The sequence below is a fragment of the Pleurodeles waltl genome, chromosome 4_2 (genome assembly GCF_031143425.1).
Source record: "Pleurodeles waltl isolate 20211129_DDA chromosome 4_2, aPleWal1.hap1.20221129, whole genome shotgun sequence".
Taxonomy (NCBI): domain Eukaryota; kingdom Metazoa; phylum Chordata; class Amphibia; order Caudata; family Salamandridae; genus Pleurodeles; species Pleurodeles waltl.
Genome location: NC_090443.1, coordinates 46,373,794 through 46,390,569, shown reverse-complemented (window position 1 = coordinate 46,390,569; position 16,776 = coordinate 46,373,794). Strand labels below are relative to the sequence as shown.

The 16,776-nt window shown below is 42.2% G+C and overlaps 1 protein-coding gene across 6 annotated transcripts in view; it reads left to right on the top strand.

Moving 5' to 3' along the window:
- Window positions 1-16,776, top strand: part of IKZF4 (IKAROS family zinc finger 4) — a 179,523-nt gene that overhangs the window by 76,116 nt on the left and 86,631 nt on the right. For all 6 annotated transcript variants that reach the window (XM_069230592.1, XM_069230589.1, XM_069230590.1 and 3 more), the window contains one exon: window positions 1,185-1,289. In XM_069230592.1, the coding sequence (XP_069086693.1) occupies window positions 1,185-1,289 (105 nt within the window). The remainder of the gene's footprint in view (window positions 1-1,184; window positions 1,290-16,776) is intronic.

The window sequence follows — 16,776 nt, the reverse complement described above, 5'->3', positions numbered from 1 at the left end:
ACATTATATACAGTATGCTCAGTGTCAAACTAGACACCACCAAATGCACATTCCAATGAGCTTGAGAGAAAGAATTAGGTATTAAACTAGGCCACGACCAGTGGGAGAAAATTATGATTCGGACGAACAACTTTGCTCCCCATGCAGGAGGGAGACAATACATTTTAAAAGTCCTATACACATGGCACTACATCTCAACACTACTAGCCAAGAAGAAAAAGGGGAGGAAGCCCTTTGTGTTCGAGGGAATGCATGAAAGGGGGATCCCTGACTCGTATACCTTGGTCTGGCCCTAAGATACAACCATTCTAGTCTTCAGGATTAACCATTAATGAGCATATCACTGGATCGGATCTGGCTCTGCCCTGAGGTGGTCTTATTTGGACATCCAGCCCCAGATATTTGCCCGCTGTACGGCACCCTTGGTAGGTTGGTTTCCCGCCTCCTCCTGGCTGCGAAGCCAACTATCTTAGAACTATGGGGTCTAAAGGTGCCCTCAAAGCATAAATAGATCGAGATGTCTAAACTAGCCTAAGGAGGGGAAAAAAATCTTCACCATAGAGTAGGGTCATTTACTGGTATACTTTAGTAGAGATGTTTAAAAATTGCCCTGCCCTAAGCAGCTCCAGGGTTTGAAACTCTTAAGACCCTTCCAAGCTGGACGATTACTAAACCACTGTTCGTCGACACAATGATGCCCTACCGGCCTCCGGCACGGCTACAAATGAAACTTGAGTAGGCTAGGGGGCCATGTGATATAGGTACTTTACTACCTATTGACTTTGTGGGTGAGGTGTGGGGAGAAGTTGTTTGTGGACTCCCTTGTGTCTTCCTTCAGGGTTTCCATGTTCTTTTCTATCAATCTGTGGTTGAATTTATGTCAAAATGTCAATAAAAATGTATTCAAACCAAAAACTGTAAGAGATCTTCTTGGAGGCCATATATACTGAAGATCCTTGGCAGGTGAAGAGAGGTTCAACTTAAGTCTAAAGAAATAGTTTCTGGCAAAAGCGTGCTGCATATGTAGGTTAATTTGTGGAATTATGAAAAGCACTGAACTAGCTCCCCAAAATATTAGGCGCATACGCAGTAAGCCTGACTTTGTGAATGAGCAGAAGCTTTAATGGGTTTTTCGGCAACATGATGCTTCCATAGAAGTAAACCTCTTGTTTATCACCCAATAGGAAGTGGAGAGTCATCTATGGAGAAGGAGTTCCCTGGAACAATCTTAGGACCATCTGTAAGCACACCAGACAGCCAGCGCTCCTCCCCAAGCCGGTCTCTCAGTGGTGAGTAATACCTGCTACTGGAAGGGGCTAGGGGGTAATGGCAGAGTTAAGAGTTTAAGGCTATTAGTATTGCATTTGAAATACATTTCATATAGTGCAGTCCTTTTTGTTACTTTGACTGTTCACCCTTATTTATTTTCTACAGATATGTGATTTTGATAGTCGGCACTCCGTCTGCACCTGAGTCTTTATTTTATGACTGCTAACAATCATTAGTGTAAAGGTGACCCAAAATATAAAACATGTTCTTAAATGTTTCATTATTTCTTTAATGTAAAACCAGAATTGTAGTTCAGCGCTTATATTCACGCACATCATTCAGCATATTTTTTTTTTAATTGAGTCTGTGTGTAACAAAGGTTTCACTGGTTTTAGCAAATTTACTGTTATTTTTTTATTTTATTTTTTTAACAGTTCCGTTACAATTAAATAGAGGCAACAATATCTATAATTGTCTGCTGAGACAAAATGCCTGTTGACAAAATTTAATTAAATGTGCAGTTATTAATTCAGTAAAAAAAGTACTCGCTGACTTCATACTGTGCGTGTCCATCAGATGTGTGTTGATACATTTGAGTGCTATACTCTTCGCTCATATAAGCCAGTGTAAAATATATTATTTAAGATGTATTGTTTACAGTTCATACGATAGCCATTCCCTCTTACTAATTTGCTGGAGTGTCAAATCCTGCAAATATGTCTGTCTGTCTTTTTTTTTTTTTTTTTTTTTTACATATAAACAGTGGGTGGCACACTTACAAAGTAGAGTAACAGGATGCCAATAACAATTTTTGCGTATCTACACTCTGTTAGCTGGAAAACCCCTGCTTTGTCTTACCAGTCACCTGACACACACCCCCCCACACACACACCCCCCCACACACACACACCCCCACACACACACACACACACCCCCACACACACACACACACCCACACACACCCCCCCCCACACACACCCCCACACACAAACACACACCCCCCACACACACACACACACACACACCCCCCCCACACACACACCCCACACACACACACACACACCCCACACACACACACACACACACACACACCCACACCCCCACCCCCACACACCACCCAGCCCATGTTTAGTGTTGCCGAAGCCTTCCACCATCTTGAAATTGCCCAGAGATGGGAGGGTTTGCCCTGAGAACTTTTACCCTTATTGGTTAGGGCAATCCCAGTGGTCCTTTCCACCCACTAGCTCATGCCAACCATTAATGTTGTATCTACAGGCACCCACTTCAGAACACTCAAAGACCTAAGAAGATCAGAAGAATACTGAACCTTCTGTCTGCGACTTGAGAAGAGCCCTGAAAGGACTGAACCTGCTTTCTCTTATACCCAGGACCAAGAAGTTGGTCATAAGGCTGACTTCCTGTTAATGCTTGAGGGACACAACAAGCTACCAGAGGTCTTTGTCTGCAACGGCCCTGTTGATCAGTGACAACTGGACATGGACTGGACCCTGCTGTTTGACCTCTGCTTGACACCCTTTCAATCACCAAGTGCTTCCCCGAGGACCTTGGAAGGGGAGGGGGCGATTTCCCTGTTTTGGATTGAAACTTAAAGGTCTAAAGTCTGAAGATGAAGTCTTTGTCCAGACCGTACCTGATTATTGTATCTGACCCATGATCCATCATGATCAGAGTCAAACCTCCCCATGGTCGCAGTCTACTACGATCATTGACTATCATTGTCTCTTGGAGCTTCTTGACACTATTTTTAAATAATAAACGATTTAAAAATCATGTCTCTGGTTCCCCTTATTGGATTTTTGACTTTTTTGTGTTGTTTTGCTAATTAAATCCTTCTCTGTTACTAATTTGGTTTGGGATTTTTATTGTTTTGCATTTTGACTTTTTGGCACTGCAAAAATACTCAACACATTGCCTCTATGTTAAGCCTGCCTTGTCTGTGCCATAGCTACCTGAGCTCAGGTTTATTTATTGACTTTGAGGGTTCACCCTGACAAGGGTTGTGATTGTTCCTTGTGATGGGTAGTCACCCACCCTGAATAACCCTATATTTTTTTACAATGGAGTTTTTTACTGTATAGGTGGGAATGTGCCTAGTGAGCGTACCAGAAGGATTCCTCCAAATGGAGATTTTCAAGGTTTGTGGAGCCTTTTTTAGGATTGGCATACCCTGTCAGTCTACTCAGTTACACAAAGCAGGAATTCTTATTGCACAGTAACTTTTCAGTGTGGACGGAATATGTTTACCTCCATCCAGATGTGCAAATCTTAATATAGCACTGTTTGTCTTCGCTTGTTGGCTTTGGATGGGTGGTAATAGTAGACTGCAATTTGTAAGTCAGAAACCAACCAGAGATAATAGATAGATAATAGATTTACATTTCTTGCCAAATATTGTTAAGGCAGATTGCCTGTATTCTTATGTTAGACGGGGTCAAGACATAAGGCTTTCTGTATTAAAGGATTTTAATCATTCTGTGTCTATGGGGCGATGCGCTATTGTATAATAGCCATGATCTTTGATTTGGAGAGGGTCATGAAATCAAAGAACCATATGTAACACTTGGACCATATTATCATGTTATGGAGCTTGGCCGCCAAAGAAGATGGCAGCCTGTGTGTACAGCTGCCTGATGGTATAGAGGCTGTGAAGATATTGTTGTGCTGCATGAGGTGCAATACGTACTGCCCCATTCAGACCCTGTGGCATTAAGAGCAGTGAGAAGGGTTGCATCATCCATGCTTATTGTTATGACAGGCAAAGACCTGAGAGATAGCACAGTAGCTGATTGTTTAAGAGAGGTAAACAAGAAGAGCCAAGAGATAATGAAATGGAGAATATGATATTTCCATTACACGTAACTTCACAGCCAGTAAAGCAGCAACACCCCACTGCCACATTTGAGAGAAACTGAGGAAATGCAGAGGTATGCACGAAAGACAAGACATCCTCGTCAGGGTGGGCAGCAGGGCCGGACATGCTGTTTATTCTTCCAGGCATTTCCCTTGTCGGCTGGAGCCCTTGGAAGACTGGGGCAGCTCCTGGTGTCTCTGTCACTTTACCCAGCTCCTAAATTGTTTGCAGCGGGCAAAGAGAGAGGCTTCAAAAGCGAAAGAGTGAGGGGCAAGGTAGAGAGAAAGCAATGAGAGAGCGAGAGGAGAGAGATAATGGATGGATGGAAAAAGAGATTGTGCGAGGTGATGAAGGGAGCGGAGCTGGTTTGAGCATTTGTGCCAAGGCTGCTTTTGATTCCCCAGTCCAGCCATGGGGGCAGCACCTGCGGAATTGCCAACAGGACTGTGTAAAGTGTAGCACAGGTCTGACTGAAGAAGTTCAAAAGCAAGGAACACCTCCATCAAGCCCAAGACAACAATAATAAAGCAGGTAAAGGCATCTCTCTAAGTAAATATTACTTAGCCACAATGCCTTTGAAATCCTTTGAGCGTAAATGAGGTAAAATGACACATTGTGCAAGGTGACCTGAAACAGTGTGCATACCTAATCTAGTGACTCGCCAACTCGAACATTCAGCAGTGAGAGTTCCGTGACTAAAGGACCCAGCAATAACAGTGGCTTATGGCCCTAATTGAAATAGAAAGTCCTAGCATTATCATCCTTTGTTGAATACTGGTTGCCCCCCCCCCCTTTAACCCACATGAGAAAGGCATAGGGAACCTACATTGTGATGCCACACGGTATTGTGGCCCTACAACGTTTCCATCCAGCCCACCCTATAAGCCGCTGTTGGTAGAAAGAAAACAAGAGCACAGCTTAGATGGATTTCAAAGAATGCTTAAAAAAGGGAGACTATCATGGATCAGCTGGAGTAAAATAACCATCTCCTTTTTTTTTTACCCACATTGCCTCCCTAATGCCTCACAGTGCATCGCCAAATGCCTCACAACTTTGACCTGCCGGCGACATCAAACAAGTGGATAGACCCATTTAACATGAATGGATGAATAGAAATGGATAGGCCGTTTTTCGTTGATGCATATCTACCGATGAGCTGAACATGGTTTCTCATCACCCAAAACCTCCGGAAAGCAACTTGGATGTCAGAAGTTACATTGCCAATGCATGACCTCCTGCTAAAAGGATCCTTCCTAACAGCTTAACTGAAGAATCCAGCATAGAGATGAGCTTGTGAGATAAATATTACATGTATAGCAAGTCGTCTATGCTCTAGAAATAAGCAGCAGAGTATGTTCAGAATAGTTGAGCATGGAGCTGAAACTTGAGATTGGCCTAATGCTGGTCTGTTAGCTCACCATTGACACTGAAGTGAGGAGAATAGAGACAGGCCATCCCTTGGAAAGAAAATTAGGTCCTTTTTAGCAGAGGGCTGCTTATTAGTTCTTCCTGAGCAGTGACATTTATTAGGTGGTAGGAGAGAGGTATGGTACTTCAATTTCTGTTGTTTAGAGTTAGGAAAGGTCTAGCTGGGGCCTGCTTTTTTGTCCGTCTCTAATTACTGCTTCAGGAAGGCTGATGACAGCCAGGTACAAACAACTCACCTTTCACCCTGTCCATATTTAGAAAAGTCTTCTTAGGAACTAGCCCCATTGTTACTTGCCTTGCCATCACTTTACACAAAGGCAGTGACAGGAGAGCACCCTGCAAATTCAGTTTTAAAGGGGACCAACCCAAATTGGTTCTGATGTCTTGTAGATCCACATCTCCTGTTTTGAAAATAGGGACCTAAACCACCCTATTTTGTTAATTTCTAGGGTCTTTTTGTACAGGGATGGGGAGTACTTAACAGAGTTCTCAAAGACTTGCTGTACAGTCAGGGCCCATGTCAGTCCCCCAAAGGTGAGGCCTAAAGATTGCACTTTCTGCTGGAATACCTGAGGTGACTAGAAGCCTGACTGCTGAGACACGGCAGGAGTATGCCTCTCCCTGCAGTAGAAGAAACAGCTCTGGTAGAGAAACAAAGCATGTTCCTGGCATGAGGGGCAGCCAGTACCAGAACAATCACCCCTGTGTCACACATCAGCCTGCCTCAGGCTGAGATTGGTGCTTCGAATGCTGTGAGAGAAGGCTGACTGTGGTTGCCTGGGTGGGCCCTCACTGCTGAGAACAGGTGTTGCTACTCTGACCTGCCTTACTAATTGCCCACCAAAACATCATCCCCAGATGAGCCTTCTGGCACATGCTTCACTTGAGAGGTGCTGCTGCTGTGGGACTGGGAGCCCATCTACTTTCACCATACAGCCTGGACTGCTACTTGGACCATCAGGAAAAAATGCAGGACTTAGCCCGGACTGGTCACCGAAGACAAAGTACATTCACATGAGTCTGCCATGCATGTAATGAATTTTTGCTGAAAGATGTAAATGAGACATTGAACTGAACTTGAACAATTTACCTGTAAAGGTAATTATACCATCTGCCCTTGTGCCTAATACTTGCCTAAGCCTGTAATGTGTTGGAGATTGAAGCTACAGGATCTCAATCCTAGTAGGAGTAATTCAGGATATTAAGAAGTGGGTGGGGGTATGCCTACCTTTTTAATTTAGTTTATAACCCTGTGAGAAAGTGGAATATAAGTTGGTGAATGGCAGGCCATCATAAGTAATGTCAGTATTATTAGCTTCAGTAACGCCTGATCTCAACCCCTTGTAGCTATGGCACAGAGTAGGCAGGCTTAACTTAAGAAAATGTGTTAAAACAGTTAAAAAGTAAAAAACCAAAACACATTAAAAATTCGCCAGTTTTTAAGAATGGTGGATATTTTAATGAACAAAATGATGCCAAAATGACAAAAATAGAATAAGGATATCAGAGATATGAATTTTTTTGCTTTAAATAAAAATAGCATCACAAAGCGCCAACCACGGGAAGCTGATCAAGTTAGACTGGGACAAGGGTAAGTTTTCAGGCTGACCACAAAAGAGAGAGAGGTCGAATACAAGAACCAGGTTTGTCTTGGTGAAAGAATTACTTGCTTGCCATCGACAGCCTTCTGACAAGGAAGACAGTTGGCTAGTGCAGAGAAGGGGGCGGTAAGGTTAGACTTAGAAGAAGTTCCCAGGGGTCCCCCCTACCCACTTTTGCAGTAGATCCTGTGTGCCTCCTGGAAACCATCCTACAGCTCCCCTCTTTACCACAAAACTAGTGACAGGACCTTTCTTCTCTCGTGCAGTTTTACTGTGCCCGCCCTAGAGGTGTGGCCAGGGACATGAGCAACCCCTTCTCTGTGGTCAGTCATAACCGGTTCTGTAAGCAGGTCCTCTCCTAGAAGTCTACCAAACAAGGGATTTGCCCACATAACCCCACCGTATCGATATAACATAGAAAATACGGTACAACTTGGAGAAGAATTAACCATGTTCCTTCCAAATAAATTAATCTTAATTCGATTTAGTATTATGAGTACAGGCCCCAAAAAATCATAAAAATTTTACTAGACCTGCAGGTCTTGTAACTTGAATAATATACTCGACCTAACTGTAATGTTCTTGCGTTGTAAACTGGTCTCAAATTGTGTGATCTTAGGCAAATATTTTGTTTTATAGGCTTATTTTTTCTTCATTACCACATGCGAGAGCACCTTCAAATATGCGAGTTAACCATTTTTGCTTTACAAAAGAAACCTTTTGTTTGTTTGCTCCACGTAAAATAAAAATCAAGCCTACATATACACATATGACCCCTGTCTTGCCCCGTAGGTCATTAATAGCATTGTCATCAGGGCAGGAATACTTCTCAGTTCATGTTTAAAAACTCAACTCACTTTTAATAAATATAACACTGAAACATGATGTTTTAGTGCACTGTCATTACAGACCGTAGGTTTTCCCTCGAAATGGCCACAAATGTTTCCACTAACGTGCAGTTTCAATGACAAAACGATATCGCACATAAACAATGGATGGAAATTGCGATTTAGCATAATATTTAACATTTGCACATAGCCAACTAAAGTGTTAAGATTTGTTTTCATCCTATGAAAACTTTTTTTCACCAAATAGAATTAAAAAAATGTGCTTTCATAACTACTGAAATTTATGTTCAAATGTTTGTACAGTGCTTATTAGCTATTTCAATGTTGTGTTACGAAAAAAAAATCTGAAATTTTACAACCTTTCATTTCACATGCTATGCACAGCACAATTGCCACACAGTTCACTTTTCAAAATCCTCTAACTTAACAGTCAGAGAAAGTAAAGTACATGTAGGAAGACAAACTGACTTTTAACCTATGTCTCTGAATGCCAAGATAAAAACAAGATTTAAAGGTATCTTTATTGCTCATGGGCTGGAGCCCCGAGACACAGGTGCTTCGCTCACTCAGCGATAGGGGCGTGATAGTAGTGGGACGTAGGCACTGGGACACTTACTTGGCCCGTACCAAAGCCAAAAATTACTTACACCCCCCCTGACTCACAATGCAAGCTGTTAAAACAGAGAACACCTCCTCAATATACCACAGGAGCACATCCAAACGTAAGTGGCACACACACTAGTCATGCATACCCCCATTGCCCAAACTCGGAAAATGATATCACGCACAGAGGCACGACATATCATGCCGACCTAACAGCGACCGGAGCCCGGTAGGTTCAGCACCACATCCACACACCAAGGCAGAAACGGAGCAGCAATGCACCATCAAACCCACATACAAGACCGCCGATACAGAAGATGAACACTATACACATACCAACCAGACCACCGACACTACCTATGAGCAGCACTAAGATAGCGGGAGAATATAAGCCGGTATGTGTTGCCGAGGAATGTTGAAAAAGAAATAACACCTGTCTTCGCTAGACCCCCCCAGAAACCCAGATTTCCCCCCTTCCTCCAAAAATCCTTGTCAATGAGTACTCATAAGAATATTGCGCACCATATATACTGCATCAGCTTGAAATGTTGTAATGATTAGCTCACTAGAACAGGTGTGTATGCCCTAAAAGTAGCTTGTTCTGATAAAATCGGACTCACTATAGAGAATGGGCAAGATTTCTAGAGGCCTGAAGTGTATTGCATAAACCTATTCAACCATATTTGTTGTTGCTAACCACATCTCCCTGTTTGATTACTTATGTACATATTTTAACAGCGTTTTGTGCCAACATAAATAAATCATTGATAAACATATGTAATCAACACAACAATTCAGCAATTTCTATAATGTCCAATACGAAAGTCAAATACAAATAAACATACACACATCAGTTCTATCCGCACCATTTCCAACTATCATGTCAAGTGGTAACTGGCGTATCACTCTCTGGTGCGTTCTATACAGAATGAAATCCAAACAACCCATCAAGTTATATTGAAGCTCCAATAGAAATAAATAACTGCAACTCGAACTGGCGGTGCCACTCACTGTGCTGTCGTATGAAAATCACCCTTGAATTTACTGCACATCGAAACTAGAGCCAACCTAGATCATGTTCTCAATACAGGCATACTAGTGTGTGTGAGTGAAGCATGTCTGCCGGACGGCATAGTGAAACTGATGTGGAAAAAAAAAACACATGCTGAGATCTCAAACCCTGCCCTTCCACCCATGCGGCCATATTGAAATGGATAAAGGTGCTGTGGAAAACCTGGTGATATGCTCAAATTACAAAGCTGTGCCTAACATAATGGTACATGAGAAACTGATCCATCAGCTTACATTCCTTGTAGTAACAGTGACTCACCAAACGCTGCCTGGTACGTAGCTAATATGTATTTAAAGATGAAAAGGTCTGAATATACAAAATCATGATTTCATGCAATTAATGACTACATTTAGTATGCATCATTGAGTCCTATAGATGCAGTGCGTAGCTTCTCAAGTGTCCTCGCCTCCAGTGTGTGTAAAATATTTGCAATAGAACCACTACTCATGTATTTTTGTGTTTAAAAAAAAAAAAACACAGACCAGACTAGATCAGTTTCTGTGTGATTCATGGTCTTATAATGTTAAACCACAGGTATGCCCGTGTTACGGCACCTGATTTTCGACCCATGTTGCAGAATGTGATTTGACAAGATGTGGCATCTGCCCTTTTCACATGAACATTTGACACAGTAAATAACATTTCTAGTATTAAAAGTTTGAAAATGTGATTTGTTTGATGCAAAACAGGATTAAGCTTTTAGAACCTGTGATGAATATACACGCAGTACATTTCTGATGTCTGGAATGACCTGTGACCGGTGATAACCCCAACATTTGTGGAAGGTTTTTTGTTTTATGGTGTCCTGTGTGTTAGCTTTAGGTAAATGGTAGGCGTCTTTGAAGATAATTAATTTCCAGTGCACTGTCCAAATGTTCATCCTTTCCAAGGAACAGGACACCTCTCCTCCCCCAAGACCTTTGTCTCTGCTCTGGGAGCAATTCCACACCTCATCAAGGAGCTATTCAGCTCCTGAGTGACAGTTGGAAGCTCATGCAAACTGGCTTCTAGAGGTTTTGGGCAGATTAAAGGTGACTTTTAGAAGATTTTTTTTGTAAAATATTTATTACAAATCCGAGTTTACCAATTGATTGGATTTGTGAACACGTATTTTTAAAAAGTCCAAGAAGAAACATTTTATCTGGTTCCTAGGCCAAGATACCATTAGTAACCTTAATAATTTATACCAATGCTTTCCTCTATAACAGCTAAACCCTCTACTGTGAAAATAGATTTTACGGTGTTGTCACTGCAAGGACATGTTTAACATTAAACTTTAACAATTTCTACTTTGAAATACACAGCATCCTGCTTTATAGGCATTTAGGGGCTACATAGGCATGGTTTGCTAATATTTAAAAGGAGGGTTTAGACCTTTCAAAAGGGATTATTTTGAAAGGCAGAACTTGCAGTTTTAAACTACGGTAGTAGCACTACGGTCATGTTTTGCATAGTCACTTAAGTGGTGGCACAAGGTGTGCTGCAGTCCATTAGTGACATTTCATTTACAGGCCCTTGGTACCCTTTGTGCCATTTGCTAGAGACCTATAGGTATGTTTTTATTTTTATTATAAAAAAAGCCCATTAGGAGTATAACCAATTTTTTACATTTGTAGGGGTCAGAGCACATGCACTGGAGCCTGGTTAGCAGTGTCCCAGTGGTCAGAGTAAAAACAAACAAACAAAAAACAGCAATAAAATCTATCAAAAAATGAAAGTGACTATGCGAAAAGTGGCTTTTTTTCTACAAACCTGTATGTCGTTTCCATGGAACTGTGTAGTATTGAGCTCTCTTTGTGATTGAAGTACATTTAAATATAAGCACTGGGTTCTACACTATCCTTGATGTGTCGGTTAACTGTTGAGTTCTGAGTTTTTTCTTCATGCTGCGACTACTTGTTCTCTCTGCACTGTAAGTTAAGTGTAAAACGGAATCTGCTAGGGCCTGTTTGTGGGGATATAGTAAGATGGGCACTGTGGTAAAAGACCTAAACTACCTTGTGGCATCTCAAACTGGGTCTGACAGTCTTCTTAAGGTGTATAAAAAATACATCTACTAGCTATGTGTCTAATCCGACAATTTTTAGCACCACATGCCACGTTTGCCACGGTTCACTTCAACAGCCACACTCAACGGAATTTGCAGTAGTAAAAATATTTGTTGTCACGTAGCACTCTCTGCTTCAGTCTGGTGATTATGTTCCATTTCATTCAGCAAGTGTTGGTTTTACCTAACTCACTTTACGACAATAGGAAAATTGAACTGCTGAACTGGCCATGCATGAATTTGAATCTGTAACCTACGTTTTGAATAGATATTTTAGCAACAAGCGCTTAGTTCACTGAACTACCTTGTCGGCTTCTAAATGCAGGTCCTGGCAAAGCACTCATTTTCATCTTGTCCCAGTAGAAATGTAAGGTTGGGATGGGATGCCTTTTCCAGACCTATACGTTTTTTCAATCGAGCTCAGAGGAAACACAACCCAGTGTCTCACACTTGTTCTTGTTTTTTTTTTGCACACACAGATAACACCTGGCTTCAGAGGTTGGTAACAGTTTGTCCATCACTGGATCGTTGCTCTTGAACTTGGTCACCGTTGAAGTGAGAGGACATAGCAATATCCTAAAGTTCATAAAAAAAGGGTAGAACATGCTCGACCATGTTTTCAAAGCACATGCTCTTAGACCAAACCTCTTTTTTTTGTTTCCCCTGGGAATCAGTAGACGCTTGCAAACTCATAACCTCATCTTCTGAAATAGACAACTTCCGCAGTGGTCTTTACATCAAAGCACTCCTGTGTAATTTCTGATTACAGTAACCTTGCTGTTAGGAAGTTTATCCACAGTGTAATGGAAATTACATGTGTGAAAATGCATTTCCATCTCCAGTTGGTAAAGATATTTTGTGTAATACTCGCCAGTTTTTTCTTATTTACAACATTGGAAATAAGCAATAATGATATTTTAATCCATAGTAGCTACATCGTTTTGACTCAGTTTGATTCCCTTGTGAAATATTGATATTGTATGTTTCAAAGTTGCATTATTTTCTCTCAACTGGTACTACATGAACACCCACACCTCTCCTACTTTCGTAGAGAAAGTAAATGTTAGGCTTTGGCGCTGAAGAAAAGCCAGGAGGCAAACTCTTTCTGAGTAGGATTCACATTTCTAAATTACTTTTTTAGTTTGGAGGTCTGAAAACTTCAAATGTACCATACTACAGGACATGGGAATAAGCAGACAGTTACTGTAAGTGGTATCAGTACCGGAGCTTGTTTTGATTTATAAAGGTATTGTATAATTACTTTTTAGAATGGATTGTTGGAGAGTTGTGGCAGAGTGACTCTTACGTTGAAGTGTTTGACCTGTGACTTATTTTTCTCAGCCATACAGTTCTTCACCAGCCAGCCTCTGTTGTAATCTTGACACATGGTAGCATACGCCCAGCGCTGCAAACCTTGCACAGTTGCAGGGTAATACTTTCTTGACTCCTACTCCTATTTAGGGGGTTTTTACGGGGCATTTTGGTCTATGATTGGTTATTCCTTAATTTTGATGGCCTTTGAGAGGCAGACTAACATCTGACTAAAAGGCTTTCTTTGCTGGGGAACTATTGGCCCTGTGTCCCAGTTGTTTGTCAAAGGCTGTCAGGGACAGAAAATAGTTGGAGATGATCCTAATTTCCAGCGTCACCAACACAAAACAAATTATCTTATTTACCCTTAGTACCCACAATTCCTAGTTTAATAACATGCCTATAAGGCCCACCAGTGTCTTATCCAATTGATTGGATTTTGTAATGTAAAATCCAGTTGCTGACACTTTAAACCTTAACAAGTCTTCACTAATGTATTATCAGTGCTCCAGGCAAAGTGTAATTTTTTGTCCTTGAGTGCTCCATATTCAGAGACAAAAGGCAGTTTTGAGTAGTGTGCCCTGTGATCTGATTTCTAGCATTCCCCGGCTTAGTGGGAGTGGCTACAGGCACCATGCCATCTTGGCTGGATTACAGCCACAGCCTGCACACTGGCTGGCTTCCATGACAACAAGTAAGAATCATGTGTTGAAAATATGACATCAGATCTTGAAAAAATAAACTTGAAAATCTTGCAGGTACTGGGGGCACTTCATTGGCTACTGTAGCCTTAAGTAGTTGACTTTAAAGCTCTGTCCTTTTCCTGTTGAGTTCCTTTTACTGAACTAACTGTCCATAGCTTCCAAGATCAACCACTACAGTCATGGCTGTTGGCTATGATCTTCTGTATTTGAAATGGTAGCCATACCTAATGTCTGCAGAACTCTAAAAGCTGGCAGAGATTTTTTTCAGTCATGTGGAATGGTTGCCCCTCCTGCCATTGGCACATTAGCAGACCACATGGCATTTCGCAAACAACACAAAATTTGACTTTAGCCCAGAAACCCTTGGGCCTGCCGTCTTCCCTTAGTTCAGTGGTGTGGTTTTTAAGTACCCAGGGCCAATCTTCCTTGCATAGGTAACTCTCATTTACAAACACTGGCTATAAACAAATGATGTTCAATGTTTTTTCAGCCTTCTCACATTATTCCAATATTGGCAGCCTGTAAGAAGTGTACTTCATTTTCAGCATACATTATATGTCTCTCCTCACTCAAGGGTATCTTTGCACAGCACAGTGTTGGAGTGGGAAATATACATTCTTTAAAATTGACTGTATTTTAGAAAACTGGCTTATGTATTTATAGGATTTCATGGGTTTTGTGGACCTGAAAGCCAGGTACTGAAAGTTCCAGTTTGACTGCAGTACTCAAAGAACGCGGCCACCCTTACAGAGGTCAGGCTCGCTCTCTAGTTTGCTGCCTACTACTCACAGGACAGAATTAGAGTGCGATGTCGGCATTGACAGTTATGCTGAGTGATGACATTTGGAGGTTATTGGGTTCTGTTGGACAGGTACACTATTAGATTTCTAACTTAATTTTGACCTCTGACAATATCTGTAATTTAGACAATAGCTTCTGCAGTATGTGACTTGTCTCTCGCCTGTCTCTGTTCGTATGGCTTTATTACTATCCCTTTCAGGGTATGAGGCTTATCCTTTTGTCTCTGGGGGTCTGAGAATTAATTCCCATACTCTCTTCCTGTCTATTAGCTAAACTCCAGATCTTTGGTATATTATGTGCATTTGTATGTGCACAACTTACCTGATGGGGTATCCTGTCACTGAAGCAAGTGCTGTATGGGCCCAGCCATGGTCAGGGCAAGGTGGAGAGACATGCCATCAGTTTCTTGCTGAATTCAAGAACTGATAAGGATGCTCTGATGTGTGGGGTTAGGTTGGTCCAGACTTTGGGAGTGAGATAGGAGATGGCACAACATTCTAGCTTGCTGGTGATGAGTGCTTGGGTGATGGTTCTGTAAATGTTGGTAGGGAGACATTTAAAGATCTTTTTGAGCATCTTTAGTGCTTGGAAGCAGGAGAAGGAGGCTGTGTTCACTTGGCTGGTCAATGTGGGTTGGTTGTTGATTACTATTCTTAGGGTCTGAGTTTGGCAGGTCACCAGGTGGAGTCCCAGAGTGATGTGTCTTTGTTGAAGATTACTACTTCTGTCTCGGCTGTGTTGAGCTTGAGGCAGTTGGTTTCCATCTGGCGGCTTAGATCATGCAGATGGAGAAATTGGTCTGGGTGTTTTGGCATCTTGTCAGATGGGGAGAGTATGAGCTGGGTGTCATCAGCATTGATTATAATGTTCATTCCATGGGCGTGGATGATACTTTCAAGTGAGGCCATGTAGGCGTTGAACAGAGTGGGGCTGATTGAAGACCCTTGTGAAACTCTGCAGATGAGGTTGACAGCTTCCAAGGTGAAGGGGATCAGGCTGACTGACTGCAACCTTTCAGGAAGGAGTAAAACAGCAAAATGCACGATCTTGGATGCCAGCTTCATGCCGTTGTTGGGTAAGAATGGGGTGGAATCCTCCTCTCACTAGAAGAGTTATACCTTAGGTTCTGCAATGGCTGGGGTTTAAAACCAATCACTCTTACTATCTGTAACTTAATCTCAGGCCAGACTGTCTCTGTTTTTCTAAGAAGTCCATGTCAGGAGGGTCTTCCATAGATTGCTCTATGTCTGCAACTTAGATTCCAAATTCTGCTGTTTGATTGCCTTGGACTACTCAGTGCACTCTTGCAGTATCAAATCTGACTTATTCTCCGTTTCTCTCACTATATTGATTTAACTGTCGGCTTTCTTTCACTTAATGATATTCAGCCATCCGCTATCTTGGTACCTGTATTCAGTCAGGGAATACAGTAATCAAGCATTACGGTCAGGGGTAACTCCGTACACCCCTAGAGAAAGATAAGGGACAACACTGGTTTTCAGAGTTCCACCAATTCCAATTTACAAATAGGGAGCCGCAGAAAGGGGGTGGCGTCCTTGGCATTTGGACTACATATACCTGGTCTGCAGACCTCCGAGTGTCCCAGAGGTTGGTCTCTACCTGCACTCTTTCCCAACCCCCACCCCCATGCATACCACAGTCATTAGTTAAAACTCCCTGGCATCTCCGATTCTGTTGCCAAGGTCCCTGTAGTTGATGTCCCACCCTCGCTTCATGGACTTCTCTGCTTTAACTAGTGGTGCTATGGAAAGAGCAATGATCTGCTGACCATAAGAGGCTTCCCAGGCTCTTTGCAGCCAGCCTTGGTGGTGGGTGTGCACCATTCATTGACTGCAACCTGTGCCGGGGGAAGGAGTCTTGCTCCACAGATGGAGAGCTTTTTGGCCGCCCCATTTTGTACGGCCCTTAGGCTTTAGCTGGAGCACCATTAGGAGTGCGACCACGCCCTCCATCACTTACCCTCTTGTGTACAGTTAATATTAGGAGTTATTAAAAGGGAGGAAATTAAGGGTTTGGTCAGTTCAGTGGTGGTGTATTGTTGTGCACAGTTGATTCCAAAGTAGTTGTATAAATTCATGATCAAGATTATCATTTAGTAGGTTCCCCCTCACTCAGGTGAGGTGGGCTACTGCTTGTGGGAAGGGGTGGTCAGAGGCAACCGGGCAGCATTTTTGCAACTTTATCACCTTGCAACCTTTC